The 16,343-nt window shown below is 31.3% G+C and overlaps 2 protein-coding genes and 1 long non-coding RNA gene across 5 annotated transcripts; 2 read left to right on the top strand and 1 right to left on the bottom strand.

Moving 5' to 3' along the window:
• The first annotated feature begins 681 nt into the window (after positions 1-681).
• Positions 682-8,697, top strand: LOC123698432. 2 transcript variants are annotated; one of them, XM_045645050.1, is made up of 13 exons: positions 682-937; positions 1,060-1,127; positions 1,308-1,453; positions 1,584-1,762; positions 2,129-2,187; positions 2,289-2,448; positions 2,610-2,800; positions 3,027-3,113; positions 3,227-3,731; positions 3,908-4,113; positions 4,419-4,559; positions 6,208-6,367; positions 6,496-8,697. In XM_045645050.1, exons 1-13 carry the CDS (start codon positions 856-858, stop codon positions 6,591-6,593), a joined length of 2,082 nt encoding a protein of 693 aa, XP_045501006.1. In that variant the 5' UTR covers positions 682-855; the 3' UTR covers positions 6,594-8,697. The 2 variants fall into 2 exon arrangements, with proteins under 2 accessions (XP_045501006.1, XP_045501005.1); XM_045645049.1 differs by having other exon boundaries at positions 1,012-1,127.
• LOC123698433 (mitochondrial import inner membrane translocase subunit Tim29) lies at positions 8,688-9,470 on the bottom strand. The gene has a single exon (XM_045645051.1). The coding sequence runs from the start codon at positions 9,302-9,304 to the stop codon at positions 8,738-8,740; it is 567 nt and encodes a 188-aa protein (XP_045501007.1). The 5' UTR covers positions 9,305-9,470; the 3' UTR covers positions 8,688-8,737.
• Positions 9,471-13,948: 4,478 nt separating this feature from the next.
• LOC123698574 lies at positions 13,949-15,385 on the top strand. Of its 2 annotated transcripts, none has more exons than XR_006752429.1 (3): positions 13,949-14,086; positions 14,127-14,467; positions 14,633-15,385. It is a non-coding gene; the product is annotated as an uncharacterized LOC123698574 (long non-coding RNA). The 2 variants fall into 2 exon arrangements; XR_006752430.1 differs by having other exon boundaries at positions 14,076-14,090.
• The last annotated feature ends 958 nt before the right edge of the window (positions 15,386-16,343 follow it).

Below are 16,343 nucleotides of genomic sequence, written 5' to 3'. Positions count from 1 at the left end.
GGTGCCCAACTCCCATATTATTCTCAAAATTTAGGAATTTAGTATGAACGTGTATGTTAATATGGTGATTTAATTAAAAATAGCAATAATGAACTGGTACAAATTCAGATGCAAAACATTTATATTTTTTTTATTTTTAGTTTGATTCCCGGTCGAAGCAAGTGAATTTTGAAAATCTTTGAATGCAGTTATTTTTCTTTACAAAAAGGAATTTCAGAAAATTTTGCTATCTCTAGTATTGCAAGTACCTAACTACTATTTCTCCAGGGCCCATCAAAAATTTCCATACTGTGTGTATCCTCCAAGAAGCCTATTAGATATAAGCTTCTTGGTATCCTCTATCAATAAGTATGTACATTGTACATAATATGGACGTGGTATGGACACAAACATAAACACTGTGCATAAACACAATACCTAATTTACTTTAATCGAGTGAATTTTGAAAATACAATTTTATTTTAATATAATGCTCCTAATGTGCTTTTATTCGATAAATAGTTAATTGTGAAATTATTTATATTAGACATTAACATTTATTTTATGCCAAATAATTTAAATATACCTAAATAATATATTTTTATCACAATTTTTATGATTGTACTTTTTTTATACGTCCTTAGGGATGTCTGTACTACCTACCTATTTTTTTATGGCAACATAGGATAAAAATCACGACCGTTGTATGTTGATAGCATTTTGCATACCTACCTACCTACTGTATTTGCGATTATCAGGATTTATGTTGGTTCTTTTCTCGAAATTCTTTGTTTCATTGTGTTAATGTAAAATAATGTTCAAAATTTAATAAGAGTTGGCGCTTTTAATTAATTTTGCATTCGATAGTATCTAGATATGGCCATGTTTTATGAAAATGATGATGGAGCTGATGGACATTTCGACCCCCAATTATTTCAAGTTGTTAGACGCGAACTTTGTATGTATTTTTTTATTATTTTATGTAATTTTATACAAAAACTTTTTTAAATTATTATTTTTTTCTATTTTCAGACGCAATAAGTACAGATTTCAATACAACTCATTATAATGTTTATGCAGGTGTGCCTACTCATACTGAAGATGGAATACCGATCAGAAAGTTGTATGTGTCCAATCTACCACCAAAGGTATATCTCACATGTACTTTTCGTGTAATATGTATCGAGTAAATGATGTTCATTGGGATTTAGTTTTATTCAAATTTATTCAAGGAATTATTTTCGTACATTCATCTAGTCGAAAATAACACATGTCATAGAACATGTGAAATGTTTTTTCACAAGTTTGTGGGTATGTTTATATTTCAGACTACACGCACAGAGCTATTTGGTATATTTGCTCAATATGGTTTTATTAAAAGTTGCTGGTTAAGAATGGGAGACAAAGGACCTAACAAAGTACCAACACCTACTTATGCCTTCGTTACATATAGTGATCCAGCTCATGCTCACAAGTAAGTACATGATATTTTTATGATTTCCTATTGTCTTTTATTGATATTATGCTTATAAAATATTGCTTTTTGACTAGTTTGTAGCTAAGCAATGTAATATAAAATTGGAATACCTTTGTTTTCTTACTAGAGCACTGACGGCGCCACTTTATGAAAAAATACTTCGTGGGCGACATCTCAGAATTTCACCAGCTGACAGTTGGCATCAGCCTGCTGAAGATACTGATGGGAGGGTGCGCTGGAAGCCCCGTGGTGAATCCGGAGACATTGTGCCTACTCTGAAACAGAATGAATCAGAACAAAATACAGGTGCGTTGTTATTATTTTTAATAATTGTTTGTGTGCATAATACATAATATTATATATTTTGTGAATGGGTGGATCGATTTCATTCTTTGAAGTACGAGGATGGTACTTATGTCGAGAAAAAACAAATATGTATCACGGGCGAAGCCGGGGCAGACCGCTAGTTATCATTTATACATAAAAACTATTGCATGATGTTCAATGCAGTTTTTTTTATATATTTTTTTTCTTTCGATCTAGGTAGAAGTTTGTATAATAGTATAAATAGTAATTTTTATCAATAATTTTATAGTATGTATGCTCTATCATTGGTATTTGTACATAAATCATGATTAAACTGTCTCAAATTAATGCATTAATTTTTTACAGAAGAGTCTGAACAAACAGAAACAGTTGAAAATGCAGAAAATACAGAAAGCACTTCAAAGGTAAATATTTTAAACATTTCAGACAACAATATTAGAATATGTTTAAATTTACTTTATCTTTCCTTTCCAAAATAATTATAATATTGTTTATTATTTTACAGAATACTGAAGAGGAAACCGAAGATGATTCATACAATATGTTGGATGTTCTCAATAGAGATTGCCTGACGCAAATACTTGGTTATGTTCCTATTGTAGATCTTATACGATCCGAAAGAGTAAGCAAAAAATGGCAAAACATGGTTCATGAATATTTACAGGGTGAGTAAGAGTTTTGAAACTTGTATTGACTATATTGCATAAAAATGTGTAACAAAACATATAGGTAACAACACATCTGTCTTAAATTAAGATGGAGAATTTCTCACACTAAGCTACTTGAGAGAAATGGAATCTAACATGTTATTAAATCCGATTTTAAGGTATTCGCACATTCAAGACGTCATGGTGGCAACATGCGGGTATGAAACTAACGACGGCGGTTTTGAGACGCGTATTGCAACGCTTCGGCAGCTCGCTGCTTCGTCTGCATATTGACCATCATTGGTCTGCCCTTAACGATCGCACTGCTCACACTGTTGGCAAGTTCTGTCCCAACCTGGAAGAGGTTAAAGTGAGTGGAGATTTCAGCATAAAATAATATAGTACATAATAGTACATAATTAATTGAGTCTGAAGGAGTCATTTATATATACAAATATGTTGGTTACACATAAATGTGTGTTAAAAATGGTAATGTCTATTATTAGACTATTTTTTGGTCATCTATAAATTCTATACATATCTAGAATTTATTTTATTTATATTACAGTCAATTGCAAACCTGTCTAATGTTTCAGGTGGTTGGAATGCACACAAAGAATTGGAACCCATTAATTTATGGTTGCAAGCAACTTAAATGTATCTCATTCATTTCCTGCAATAAGGTAATTTTGTTTAGATATTTTTAGTATTATTTCACTTTCTTTCTTTCTTTTCACTCACTCTTTTGAGTCTGAAATAATCAACAGTATTAAATGCATATTCTATTTGTTCACAGCTCACAGATTCAAGTTTGGTCCATGTGGTAAAAAATGATACAAGTATAGAAAAGCTGACTGTTACTCATAACACCCATGTGACTGGACTGTTCCTTACAGCATCTCAACCACTGAAATTAACCTCACTCTCTTTTTATAACTGCTATAGCTTACAAGGCACAGTGCTCAGTTCAGCCATGGTCACTTTACCAAATCTCACCACTCTGAAACTAGATGTGTGTCCGGTCACAATGTGGAAAATAATACCTTTAATTCTAAATAAACTACCGCAATTAGAAGAGCTTTCACTCAGCGAATATACCTCAGTAGGAGAATGCTTAACACCAATGGGTAATGAAGCATTTTGCGAATCGATTGCCAATTTAACTGAACTGAAGAGGCTGAATTTAAGTCGGAATATATACATTAATAACGCGGTATTGAAGCAAGTGGCACAGACTTGTCAAAAGCTAGAATCTCTCAATATTTCTAGTTGTAATTCAAGAAAGAGCTTTTCGTATCCAGGTGTGTATATTGTTTATTATCAAATTTAATTTATTTACAAAATATAACAAATTGTTTCATTTTTGTCATCTCACAAGACAAGTCAAGGATCGAGGTAATTTGTCACATTGCATGTAGATAAGTGTGAGGTAATTAAGGGTAATTTAATCAATATTTTGCATATTATATTTTTCCAGGTGTAGGTGACGAGGGTTTGATAGCCGTGTGTAGTGCTTGCACATCTATTTCGTTCCTGAACGTATCGTACCTTGCGGCGGTGAGCGACGTGGGTATGGCGGCCATTGCTAAACTAAAGCGTCTCCAAACGCTCATATCGCGAGGAAATTCTACCATCACCGCGTCGCCTTTCACCGCTATACTGAATAATTGTCATTACCTCGAAGTGAGTTGTATATTTTTATTTTAACTTCTTTCAATTTCATAAATAATTGAACACTTTTTATAATTTGATTTAAATTTATTGAGGCGAAATTCGAACACACATCTTTTCTCTTAGTGTAGGCCATAGCAATGCTACATGGCAACCTCACCGATCCTTATTTTTAATTTGAACTTATAATAAAGGCACACTGTACACTTTCGAATAAACAGATGTTTAAAATAGATACCCTTTATTTACAAAACATAAAATAGAAGTATGCCTTCTAGGTTTATTTATTTAAAATGACTTAATTTATGATGAAACAGGAGATAGATCTGTGCGGATGCGACAGTGTGACGGAGGAGGTTATATCGCCGGCAGCGAAGATGTTGGACGCGCACCCGAGGCTCCTGGTACTGCGACTGGCTGGAACTTCGGCCTGCGCTGATGGCACATCTATCTTGATTGTATGTATTTTTATTAGCTTCATCTGTATCTATCTATGTTAAGTTATCTCCTTTAAATTCAATCAGTGACAACTGGCAATACAGTTTCATGGGATTGTCTTTTAAACATGCTTGTTAATTATTAGTTATTTGTGTGTAAACATGGGTGTTGTGTATGTTACTATCAAGTACTTGATTATGTAGTGTTAATGGTACCCCACACAAAATTCTTATTGCACGCCTCATAAGCGGGTGGTTGAGGTGGGTACTACTGTCACTTCGCGCAAAACATCTGATTTTTCAAACTTAAAATGTCTTTATGTATCATACATTGCACTTATAAGATAATATATACACACACATATTAAGAAAAAACACTATTTTTAACATTCATGATATTTTTGATGTCATTTTTGTTATTTAAACTAGTTAAAAAACAGTTTAAAAAAGTTCTGTCTTGGACGTCCGTGTGTCTGTATGTGCGGAGGATTTTCTTTTTAACACGATAGTGACCGAAATACTTTACTAATCGAGTCTTTTTTTTTCTCTTACGCTTGAGTATGCTCAGGAATAGAACCCTTTCATTTTTCAGGGTCTGATTCGATGTGGTTTAATTGTTATTAAATAAACAAAAAAAAAATATCGACTGTTCTCCATAATTTTAGTATATCTATATATTATATTCTTTATTTTATTTTTTTATTTTTTTAACCGACTTCAAAAAAAAGGAGTTTTTTTTTTATGTATGTACACCGATTACTCCGAGGTTTCTGAACCGATTTACGTGATTCTTTTTTTGTTCGATGCGGGATGGTGTCGAATTGGTCCCATAAAAATTTTATTCGGATAGGCCCAGTAGTTTTTATTTTATGAGCATTTTTGTCTGTAGGTATTTGTAAATTTTGCAAGTGCAAGATTGAAGTCGGTTGTTTTTAACGCAGTTATCACTTGTTATATTTATAGTGTACTCAAAATTCACCATTATAAACTCGATTCTTTATACTATAAGCCAAGGTTTAAAAAAATAAGTTGGTAGTCAGTCCCTTAAACCTGCGCAGTTTCACATCTAGGTGGGGCCACAAGAAAAATAGCTCAATTATTACGGTACCGCTTTCTTTACTTTTCCAACTGTTTTATTTTATTTCTTTTTTATATTTATAGTGTACTCTTTATAAATAATCAATTTTATTGTAAAGGATGAGATTATGAGGCGTGCACTTTTGGATTTTCCAAACTATTTTTTTATGTCTGTCAACAAAAAATAATTATTGAAATCGATCCAGTCGGTCACGCGTGATGCCATGACCAAGATAAATAGGGATTCATTTTTATATAGGGTAATAATTGTGAACAGGGGTGATTGGAAGCTACTCCACTTACACTTTAAATACCTATTCTAAATAACTCTTCTTTTACAACAGCTGTAAATAATTTTTCATTGTATAGATCTGATTCCGGTTTTTCAAACATTTGGAAATTCATCTGACTGGTTATAGAAAAAAAATATTGTTAGTTGTTTACTGTCACCCCTGTTTATCATTACCAACCCTGACTATATAGAGATTAAAACATTCTTAAACTCAAACTCAATCTCAAACATTCATTTATTCAATTAGACTACTATTTAGTAGCACTTTCGAATCGTCATAAACATCTCTTCATCTTGTAGGATAATCCAACACACAAACTTTTGGCTGTCAACCTACATGAAGACCTTAGCAATCCTCACATGCGTCCCGACTTTGTGGACAGGGTGTTTGAGGACAGCTCAGATGAATCATTTGATGATCTTTATGATCATGAGGACTTTAATGACATCATTGGACATAGTGAGTTTAAGTTACTTAATAAAATATACTTAAATATTAATACACTTCTTAGATTAACAATATTTTTAATTTTGTCTATCTACTCATATAATATAATAATAATATCTAATGTATATTCATTTTTATAGTGCTGTCATCTGATGAGGAACTCTACTTGGATGAGGATTTGGTGGACTATGATGGCGTCTTTGAATATGGACTCCATGATAACATTATACTGTTTTAACACACTGCCATTTACCATTAACGCAATCAAAATCATTATGTATACATTGGATAAATATAGTGCGTCCAAGAAAAATGCCAATGCCAATATTCATTCATTATTATATTTTTGAGATAAATGGTCAGTTTTCTTGTTCATTTGTTTTAAGTTTGTTTTTCTAATCTTTTGTTTTTTTTTAGGAATAATATGTTATGCTTTCAGAAGAGAACTGATATATTTTGTTTTAATTGTAGTTATATCATACATTCATTAGACTATAGTTAATAAAATAGAAACATTGTTGATACTTATCTGTGATGTAAAATTGTTGCTGTGAAATGCAATATTTTAATAATTGGTTTCTTTTACTGTACATGTTAACTTAAGATTATTATTTATTCAAAAATATCACGTCTATAATAACGATAGTAAGCAAAGTCTGAAATATTGTGATAGAAAATGTTTTCATGTACCTTTCTATTATTTTTCACAATACTGGTATCGTTTTGTATTTGTATAGTGTAAATTCAATGTTAACGTAGCTTACGAATCAGCTTTAATTAAAGAAGCTTGGGGTGTTCATATACAATTCATTTAAAAGCACAACCATTTTAAAGATGTAACAATATTGATAAGGTTTATTATCCTATATTATATTGTTGGAGTATGTTGTAGAACGTGTATTTGAAATTTATGATATGTATCATTAGGTATATTATTGGTTCAATGGTAACATTCAACTATGATAACACTCAACTTACTGCTTTGGCTGTTTTAAAAAGCATCAAAAAATAAATTTACTTGTAAATGTTTTATTTTTTCAGTGGTGTGACTTGAATACAACACACCATCCCTCTCTTAATTTCTAGTTATTTTAGTGTGGTTTTCCTTGTTTTTAGTATTGCAATTTTTTCCTTTATATGAGTTCAAGTTTGTTGTTTATTTTTATACTCTGAATTGATTTTCTCATTATGAATGCAATCATTAAAATATACTTTGTTTTGTATACGTTTTTAGAAGAATCTAACTTAATTTATTAGTTTAGTTATTTGCTTAAGGGCACTTCAAATATTCATATTAGTTTTTGTTAACTTTTTACATGTGCACAGTAATCAATAATTAATCATTATTTTATAAGTCTGGAATTTATAAAAGTTAATATTACTGCAAGGATCCAGGCTATAATAACTGTTTCAAATTTAATTGAAATTATTTCAAACGAAACAGTTATTCCATGGACCTGTTGTTATTCTGTATAGCAATAAAAATCAATATTATCAGACAACAAAAAAAAAGTGTGTGTACTTATGAACACGCGTTAGAAGACTTCTTTGGTGTATGGAAAATTGAAAAACTACTAGAATATACAACTTGAATATAGTTAACAATTTTTATACCACCTAGAACTAACTTCATGCTGTTAAATTTAGGTGTCGGTGTGTGTGCGCATCGTAAAAATTCACTCTCATCATTTTTCTTCATCGCGCCAAAAGAAGTATAACTTCAAAAGGCTTACATATAACTTTCTGAAAATACCTGAATAATAAATTATAAAACTTCTAAAACATATTATGTTGAATTGAATAAAAATCTGAAATTCATTCATCATATCATATTATGCTTATTTAATAATAAATACTATACATCTCTAATTCATTATTTTATTGTGCATATGTGAGAAGGCAATTAAAAACATTTATACATAAACTATAAAGATTGATTGAGAAAGAAAATATGTTTTTTTTTTTTGTATTGATTCATTAAAATAGGTTATTTTGTTATATTCACATTTGATTTTCTTAAAAGGATAATTTTTATTTCAAATAAATAGAAAAAGTTTGAGCTTAATTTTTTGTGGAATAACATCACTTAATACTTTTAGATTTTAGACTAGTTAACAAGTAATTCTTATGATGTTGAATATTATCCAATGCCTTACACATAAAACATAAGGGTTTGTATTAATAATTAAACAGTGGATCAAGTATAGTATTAATGATTGCTTGTTTTAGACTTTTGTTTTAGCATAGATTTTGCATGAGGTGATTTGCAAGATGATCTTATTTTATAACGATCACTTATTAAGATTCAATAGAGAAAGAAAGAAATAAAACATTTTCTTTAACTACTGTGTATTATTGACCAAACTATTTTCACTCATTCAATTAAACATTAACATCAAAATTTGTTGTTTTAATGTGCAGATTCCACCACCTACCCATAACACCAACATCAACAATCCTTGATAAAATATTTGAATATGTAGGCTTTAAGTAGGAGCAATGTGCTTTATACAAGTCACATTCTTTGTTTAATTCTGTTGTATACATGAAAGATATTACTCCCAAACTTATGTAATGCAGTACCCCTTCATTGTAACACTGTTGAATGAACCTTAAATGATCAATTGACTCAGCATTTCTACATTCTTCACTTATTAAGATTACTTCATTGGTAGTATTTGTAACTTTGTCTTTAAAATCAATTTCGGATGGATTATTTTTAGCTAATGCATAAGCTGCAGCAATACCACTACACCATTTTAATGCTTTTCTAGGTTCATCTTGAATATCAGTTCTTAAATCTTGTAACATCTGTTTATAATCTATGACAAGATTCTTCCAATAATTTGCCCATTTTTCTAATACAGTGCCTTTGAACTTGTCGGGAAATATTAGTTTGTTTTGAAGGTTAGCTATGAGAGTTGGTGATTTCCGTATAACACTCAACATCTTCGATTTTTAAACAAGATGCAAGAATTACACTACAATGCTAGACTTCAAAACATATTTTAATTCTATGCAACCATTTTCAAAAATTAGATAAATTAAGTATTGCTAACGACTACGAAGTACGATCATGAGAATCTTAAATCTTTGACAGTTTGTAAAATGTAAATAAGACAAGAAAGAATTGTCAAAATTACGAAGGAAATGATCACCACAGATTAGAGCAACAGAATTTATCTATGTACCTGTTGGCATAATGCAAGTTTATTGCTTTAACCCCTAATAAGCCATGGGGATATTATTTTCCCACTACGTCATGCGGCATTGCCCACAAATTAATTATTATTTTTTGTATTTTTAAAGATACGGTAAAATTTAAGGAACGCACCTTAAGATAGATAGTTCTTTTAATTTTTTTCTAGCAACACTTCTTTCTAAACGTCAACTGTCAATGTCAGTAGACAATCTTGAGACAATCGAAGTAAAAAGTTCATTAAATCGACCGTTTTTTCCCGAAATTCAAGATAGTTTTTCTGTGTAGTTTTTGGATCTACGCCCAGAAAAAATCCTGTTAATATGCAATTGTTTTTAATTCGTAAAGAAGAACGTGTTATTTATCAAATATAAACAAAATAACGTACGAAAGCTGTTACTTTGGGTTATAGGTAAACCAGAATCTGATGGCAATTAGGGAAATCAAAATTTTGAGTGTGCAACCCTGGGGAAAATGGACTGAACGATCTTGATACTGCTTATTTTTTATTTTGTCCTCAATATCATTAGTCACATTACTTATGTGGACAATACTGTACTTAATAATGAGATATCCGCTTAATATTATATAGGTACATACTTACATGTATAATATACAATTATACATATTACTTTTATACAGGTAATACATAATATTATTATTTACACATACCTATATTTGTATATTCATTACCAGTATGCCATGTGAAAATATCGATATAATGTTAATGTAAATCAAAACTGCTTAGTTATAATTTTTAATAAAATAAAATAAAACTATGTTTATTTTCGAAAGCATTAACTTATACACACATAAAAAAATTGACTTGGACAGCTTGGACTTGACGAATAGCCGTATTGGAAACTCCTTTAATAAGTTTCATAAAATTATATTCTAATCAACAAACAATATTATAGTTACCTAAATATTACTTATAATCTTTATTAATTTAAAGTATCAAAACGGGTAAGTCCAATTTACCAATAAAATCTTCAAAATTGAAAATTGTGATGTGTTTGACCCTTCTTCATCGAATGTTTTTCTATACACATTATAAACAACACCTCTTGCTTGTGATCGCAGCGGTTTTTTCGACATTTTCGAAGAATTTTTAGGCAAAATCCTAAAAATTATTCATCAATTGCAAAAAAGACAAATAATTTGACAACCAATTTGATAGTTGTCAAATAAGTTGCCACATGAAAATCTTTTATTTCATAAATATAAATATGCCATCAGATTCTGGTAGACCTATATTTATTCTAATTAAAAAAAATGGTGGGAAATTAATACACTGTAACCGTGCATGAAATCTTCAAGTGGGAATATATTTCCCTTTATCCCGTAAGGATACCAAGTAGGTATAAAAAGTAAAAAGTTGAGTAAAGTAAAAAGTAATTTAAAAATTCACATATACTTATTCAATAAATAATAAATTTAATGATGCATTTTTATTTTTTGTCCCTGTGTTAAAATCGACGAGTAAAGGCGCGGGCAAAAGCTAGTCAAGTGGGAGATTATTTCCCACATGTACGTTCATGGATATAGGAAAATAATATCCCACCGCCAAAAAAACCTATAAGCTACCCAATATTAACCCCGTACTGATGTATTAAAATAAACTTGTTTGAAGTCATGGCCGATTAAGGGTTAAAAGATGTACTGTGTACATCTTTTAAAGCATTATGTATAGCGCACCAAACTTGGCCCCCGCCAAAAACTTTTTTTTATTATTAAATTTTTAAGCTATTGCATAGCTTCTATCGCGGGCCTTGAGCGCGGGGACCGAATCGAGAAATTCCGTAACGAAAAAACTCACGCTCCCCACTCCGGTCTCCGACGGGCGCGGAGGTCCCCGAGTGCCACACGTCTTTTTTATTATGCCATATCGTTAGTTCGTGGTTTGTTCTTAATCGTTTGCTATAATTATATAATATCATTGTTTGATCGTTAATTGTTTATTAACAATAAATAAAATAAAAATATTCTGTTTGGTTGCATATTTTTATTTTATTTATATAGTCTAACATTTTTTTTTATTCTAAAATCATCAATATTGTTTAGTCTTATTTGCGACTGAAAGACTTGTATCCATGGTAGGTTTATTGCTCTGAGTTTGAAATCTATTATGAATTTAGGCTCCGTGCAGACAGAGAGCGTTCTGCGTTCCGCGTTCTGCGTTCTGCCTTCCGCGTTCTGCGTTCCGCGTTCTGCGTTCTGCCTTCCGCGTTCTGCGTTCTGCGTTCCGCGTTCTGCGTTCCGCGTTCTGCGTTCTGCGTTCCGCGTTCTTTGTGCTATAGCACAGCGCCGCGGTCTGACTACGTTCTTTGTGCGCCGGCGCTATAGATCCTTCGCATCACAAAGAACACGGAACGCAGAACGAAGAACGCGGAACGCAGAACGCTTTCTGTCTGCACGCCTTAGTTTAGTTTTCTCTTTTATACTGGGAGTGTAGACTGTAGTCTAATAATTCATGATGAATTATATTCGGTACCTTTCAAATAATCTTTTGATTAATTCATTTTGGAGGTGAGATAGAGTTCAAATATATTACGTTACCAAAAAAAAATAGTCAATAATGCATTAATTATAATTTATTTAGTCCATTAATTTCAAATTCATATTACGTTAGCATAATACTATCATCAGAATAAATTATTCCGAGACAAATAAATTTGGAAACTTGAAAGTTAACCTTTTCTTGTTGGTAAGGATCCACTGACACCTTTAGCTTCACGGCGTTTGCGTAGAAAACTCTTCATGTCAGGCATCTGGGGTGGTGGGGGCATGTCCGGTATGCGAGGGGGCTCTTGTCTCACGATCTAGTTAAAAAAAAATATTACCCTTGCCTTAATAATATTTGTAAACTCCTCAAAGAAGAAGATTTCAATAAGACTGCATTCTATTGGTTTGGTACCTCGACTGGGTGAACCGATTTTAATGAATCTTTGTTTATTTGTAACTTACCGTTTGGTCTCATTTAAATTTGGTCTGTCTGTCTAATATTAACTCAGGCCCCGGAACCATAGACACAATAGAAAATCTATTGTGTCTGGGACCGATCGGGCCGCTTGGGGCTCAATGGGATATCTGAGAATTTGGAGGCGGTAAAAATAATTATAATCAGGTCAGACTTTCGGGTATTTAAATGATATGAGAGTATATAATATAAAGATTCACATATGTAGGTATATTACAATATTTTTCTTTTGATACTTACCCTTTTCAAAACTCGAAAGGACTCTTGATCAGTAGCGCCAAAAGTAGATTCGACTTCTTTCTCTTGACAGAGGCATAACTTGACCGAAATGATAACGAAGCAAAGCAAAATGTACTTCATTTTCGGATGATTCTTTTTACATTGAAACTTTAACAACGAATGCTCAATTTATAACACGCTATGTGTAATTTTATTTAATCGGTTGCTTTGAATGCTCTAACAAACAATTCTTCAGTTTCCTGCGATGAACAACGTTAATTATTAAGATAAAAATGTTTCATCAGATGATAGCCTTATTATTATACCTCTATAAATAGTTATTTTAAATACACTATGTAGATGTTATCTGTTTTACGTTGTTGATTTTTTCCTGCTATACAAATATTTTTATTATTACGAATATAATGAATATTAAGCTTAATTTTGTAGATCATAATGGTATATCCCACAGGTATATCAGCTAAGAACTTGGTAAGTTTTAATTTTTAACAAAAAAATAATTAACCACCAATCAGAAGACACCAACTTTCAAATTAAAAAAATAACTATCAAAATTGGTTGACCCTTTAGACAGAGCATTGGTTTAATAAAGGTTTAATGCTCTGAGGTTGACCCAGTCAAATGTTTTGAGGTACCTAACTTATCTGCTTAATAAAAATTTAATTTTGCCAGTCTTATGGGTCGATTACACACTGTATGATAAATGATTACACCTAACAAGTACAGTGGCCCCGGCTTCGCCCTGTACATATTTACGTTTTCTCTACATAAGAACCATCCTCGTACTTCAAGGAATATATTAGGAAAAGAATAATAGAAATCGGTTCAGCCGTTCACACGTGATGCCGTGACAACGCGAAACGGGTTTCATTTTTATATACATACTAGCTGTGCCGTGCGGTTTCAGCCGCATGCTTCCGCTCCTGTTGGTCTTAGCGTGATGATATAATATATCCTTCCTCGATAAATAGGCTATCTAACACCCAAAGAATTTTTCAAATTGGACCAGCAGTTCCCGAGATTAGCGCGTTCAAACAAACAAACAAACATACAAACAAACAAACTCTTCAGCTTTATAATATTAGTATAGATATTAGATATAGATTAATATTGAGTTATTGCTAATGCTTCAATGACAAACGTCATCTGCAAAAGAAAATTATTTTTATGACATCTGTTTAATGTTTAATTATAAAAAAACTTAAAAAAAAAACATGATTTATTAAATACCAACTACCAAGTATCCAAGGCTACAAATTACAATCGTTAAAAAAGAAACAAATTTAAACTTACCTGCAAAAACATTAGGTAGGTAGGTACCTCCGCTAGGAGTAATAGTGTTCTGTGGGTAGGTAGGTATTGACTATTGCAAACTGCAGACTGCCCGCAAGCTGCCCGCCATTTACGTAGGTACTCCACAAGTCCACGTTTACCAAAGTAGATGATTCTTATTTAAATTCTAGCAGAATACTTTTTGATTATAATGGATACTTCTAAGACTACACCAGTTGTTGCTGCAGCAGCTGGCATGATTTTCAAAGCTCCTAAAAGAGTTGGCCGTGGTGTCCCAGGAATAATGGATACTTATAACAAGAAGTGTTCATGTCGTCGTGATAAAACAATGGTATTTTGTCGCGCTTGCGGCTTTTATTGTCATGGAAGAATTCGTTTGAAGTGCGAACAACATCCTCGAGTAAGTAAATTCGATTATCGCCTATTGCACCTCCTTACGTCTGGATAATAAATTTTAATAATAGGGATAGCTTTATCAAGCTCATATTTTAAAGACAAACTACATGGATATGAACCCTATAATATGATAAGGTTCCAATCTTATTCCAATTATTGTTTGTTTCAGGTTACATTCTTATTAGACATAACAGAATGTCCCCGTTGTCACTCATCAGTATTTTTGGATGAACTAAATTGATTATTTAAAGCAGAACTGGATTTTGATGACTTCTTTATGGCTGTGTATACTACATGACTTTGGTATATAAAAGAGTGTTAATTTTATTTATAGGGTTAAGGTGAAACTAGTAAGTTCCTAAGTTAATTAAATTTACCAAAAAATCTTAAATTTTATAATTCTAGAATGTTACCATTGTCACTCATCAGTATATTTTATGGATGCTGATTATTAAAGCATAACTGTATTCTAATGACTATTTTATGGTGGTGTATAAAAACTGACTGGGATATATTGAAGGTTAAACTAGTAAAAGTTCCTAAGTAAGTTTATAAAAATTCTTAAATTTTATAACTCTGATTGTACTTTTATTTGTTTGAAGCTGGTATATGATATCATAACTGAAGGAAACCATTTTTTCTTTAGTTTCTAGTTTGCAAGTCTTGGTTTCTGTTGAGAATTTATTTTGTGATAAGTATTGGAAAATTTAAAGAAGTTTTTAATTTGTTTTTTAAGTGCCTATAAAGTACTCTGGTAGTTACCTTTTTGTTTTGTTTCAAACTGATAAAAGATGGTTTTATGATTAAAACCTCACCTTTTATTTTAAGTTTGTGTTATCTAATTTTTTATGTTGATACTGATAGGTACTGTTTGTTACTTTTATGGTTTGATTTTATTAGTTGAATAAATGCAACAGTAACATTATTGTTTTATTTATTAAAACATACAATATGAACTCCCTTGATTATAATATTATCTCACTACAAAGCAGGCAGCCAATTATTCATTCACAATGTAAATTAATTTTATTATCTTTAGCAAATTTCAAATAATCAGTAATAACTATAATTGACTATTTGCTTTGTAGTGAGATAATCATGAGACGTCATATTTTTTGTTTTCATCAAAAAATAGAATACCAATATATAAAAACTACCAATTTGATCTAATACATATTTAAGTATTGCAGTAATAGTTTTACTTTTAACAAAAACATAAGTACCTATAGTATAATATTTTCTTTGTCTTTAATTTTCAATGCTTTTTTACGAAAAATATGGTTCCCTAGAATTTATACTAATATTAAAAAGCTGAAGATTTTGTTTGTTTGAACGCGCTAATCTCGGGAACTACTGGTCCGATTTGAAAAATTCTTTCGGTGTTAGATAGTCCATTTATCGAGGAAGGTTATAGGCTATATATCATCACGCTACGACTAACAGGTTTGGAGCCACGGGGGTGAAACCGCGCAGAGCAGCTAGTCTTCTATAACAGCCGAGTGGTGGGTTATTAATTTATCCAATCCTTGGCCAAAACATCCAATTGGAATAAATAAACTTGATGAGAAATATTGCAACATATATGAATAACTTATATACAAACAACTAAAAATGTAAGCAATAGAATTTATCATAATATGGCAATTAACGGAAGCAAATATGCTATGCTCAAGAAAAAAAAATATTGTATGAGTAGAATATAATATTTGCAGGAAAAAATATTGAACTACATACTTCAACTTGACCCTTTATTGAGATTGGAGATTACTGTAAAGTAATAATGTAAATCAGTCTAGTGGTCTAGACTCTAGAAAGTACACTGGAGATGTCTCAAATTAATATTTAAAAAAAATAATTGATTCTAAAAATTAACAGCAGTC

The sequence above is a fragment of the Colias croceus genome, chromosome 16, assembly GCF_905220415.1.
Source record: "Colias croceus chromosome 16, ilColCroc2.1".
NCBI lineage: Eukaryota > Metazoa > Arthropoda > Insecta > Lepidoptera > Pieridae > Colias > Colias croceus.
Note: the sequence above shows the minus strand (reverse complement) of the source record. Positions and strands in the feature narration are given on the sequence as shown.

Coding starts and splice junctions, on each gene's coding strand:
- LOC123698433 (XM_045645051.1), bottom strand. CDS start 9,304: ATGTTGAGTGTTATACGGAAATCACCAACTCTCATAGCTAACCTTCAA.
- LOC123698432 (XM_045645049.1), top strand. CDS start 856: ATGGCCATGTTTTATGAAAATGATGATGGAGCTGATGGACATTTCGAC. Junction 1,454..1,583: donor GATCCAGCTCATGCTCACAA/GTAAGTACATGA, acceptor TTTTCTTACTAG/AGCACTGACGGCGCCACTTT. Junction 3,114..3,226: donor CATTCATTTCCTGCAATAAG/GTAATTTTGTTT, acceptor ATTTGTTCACAG/CTCACAGATTCAAGTTTGGT.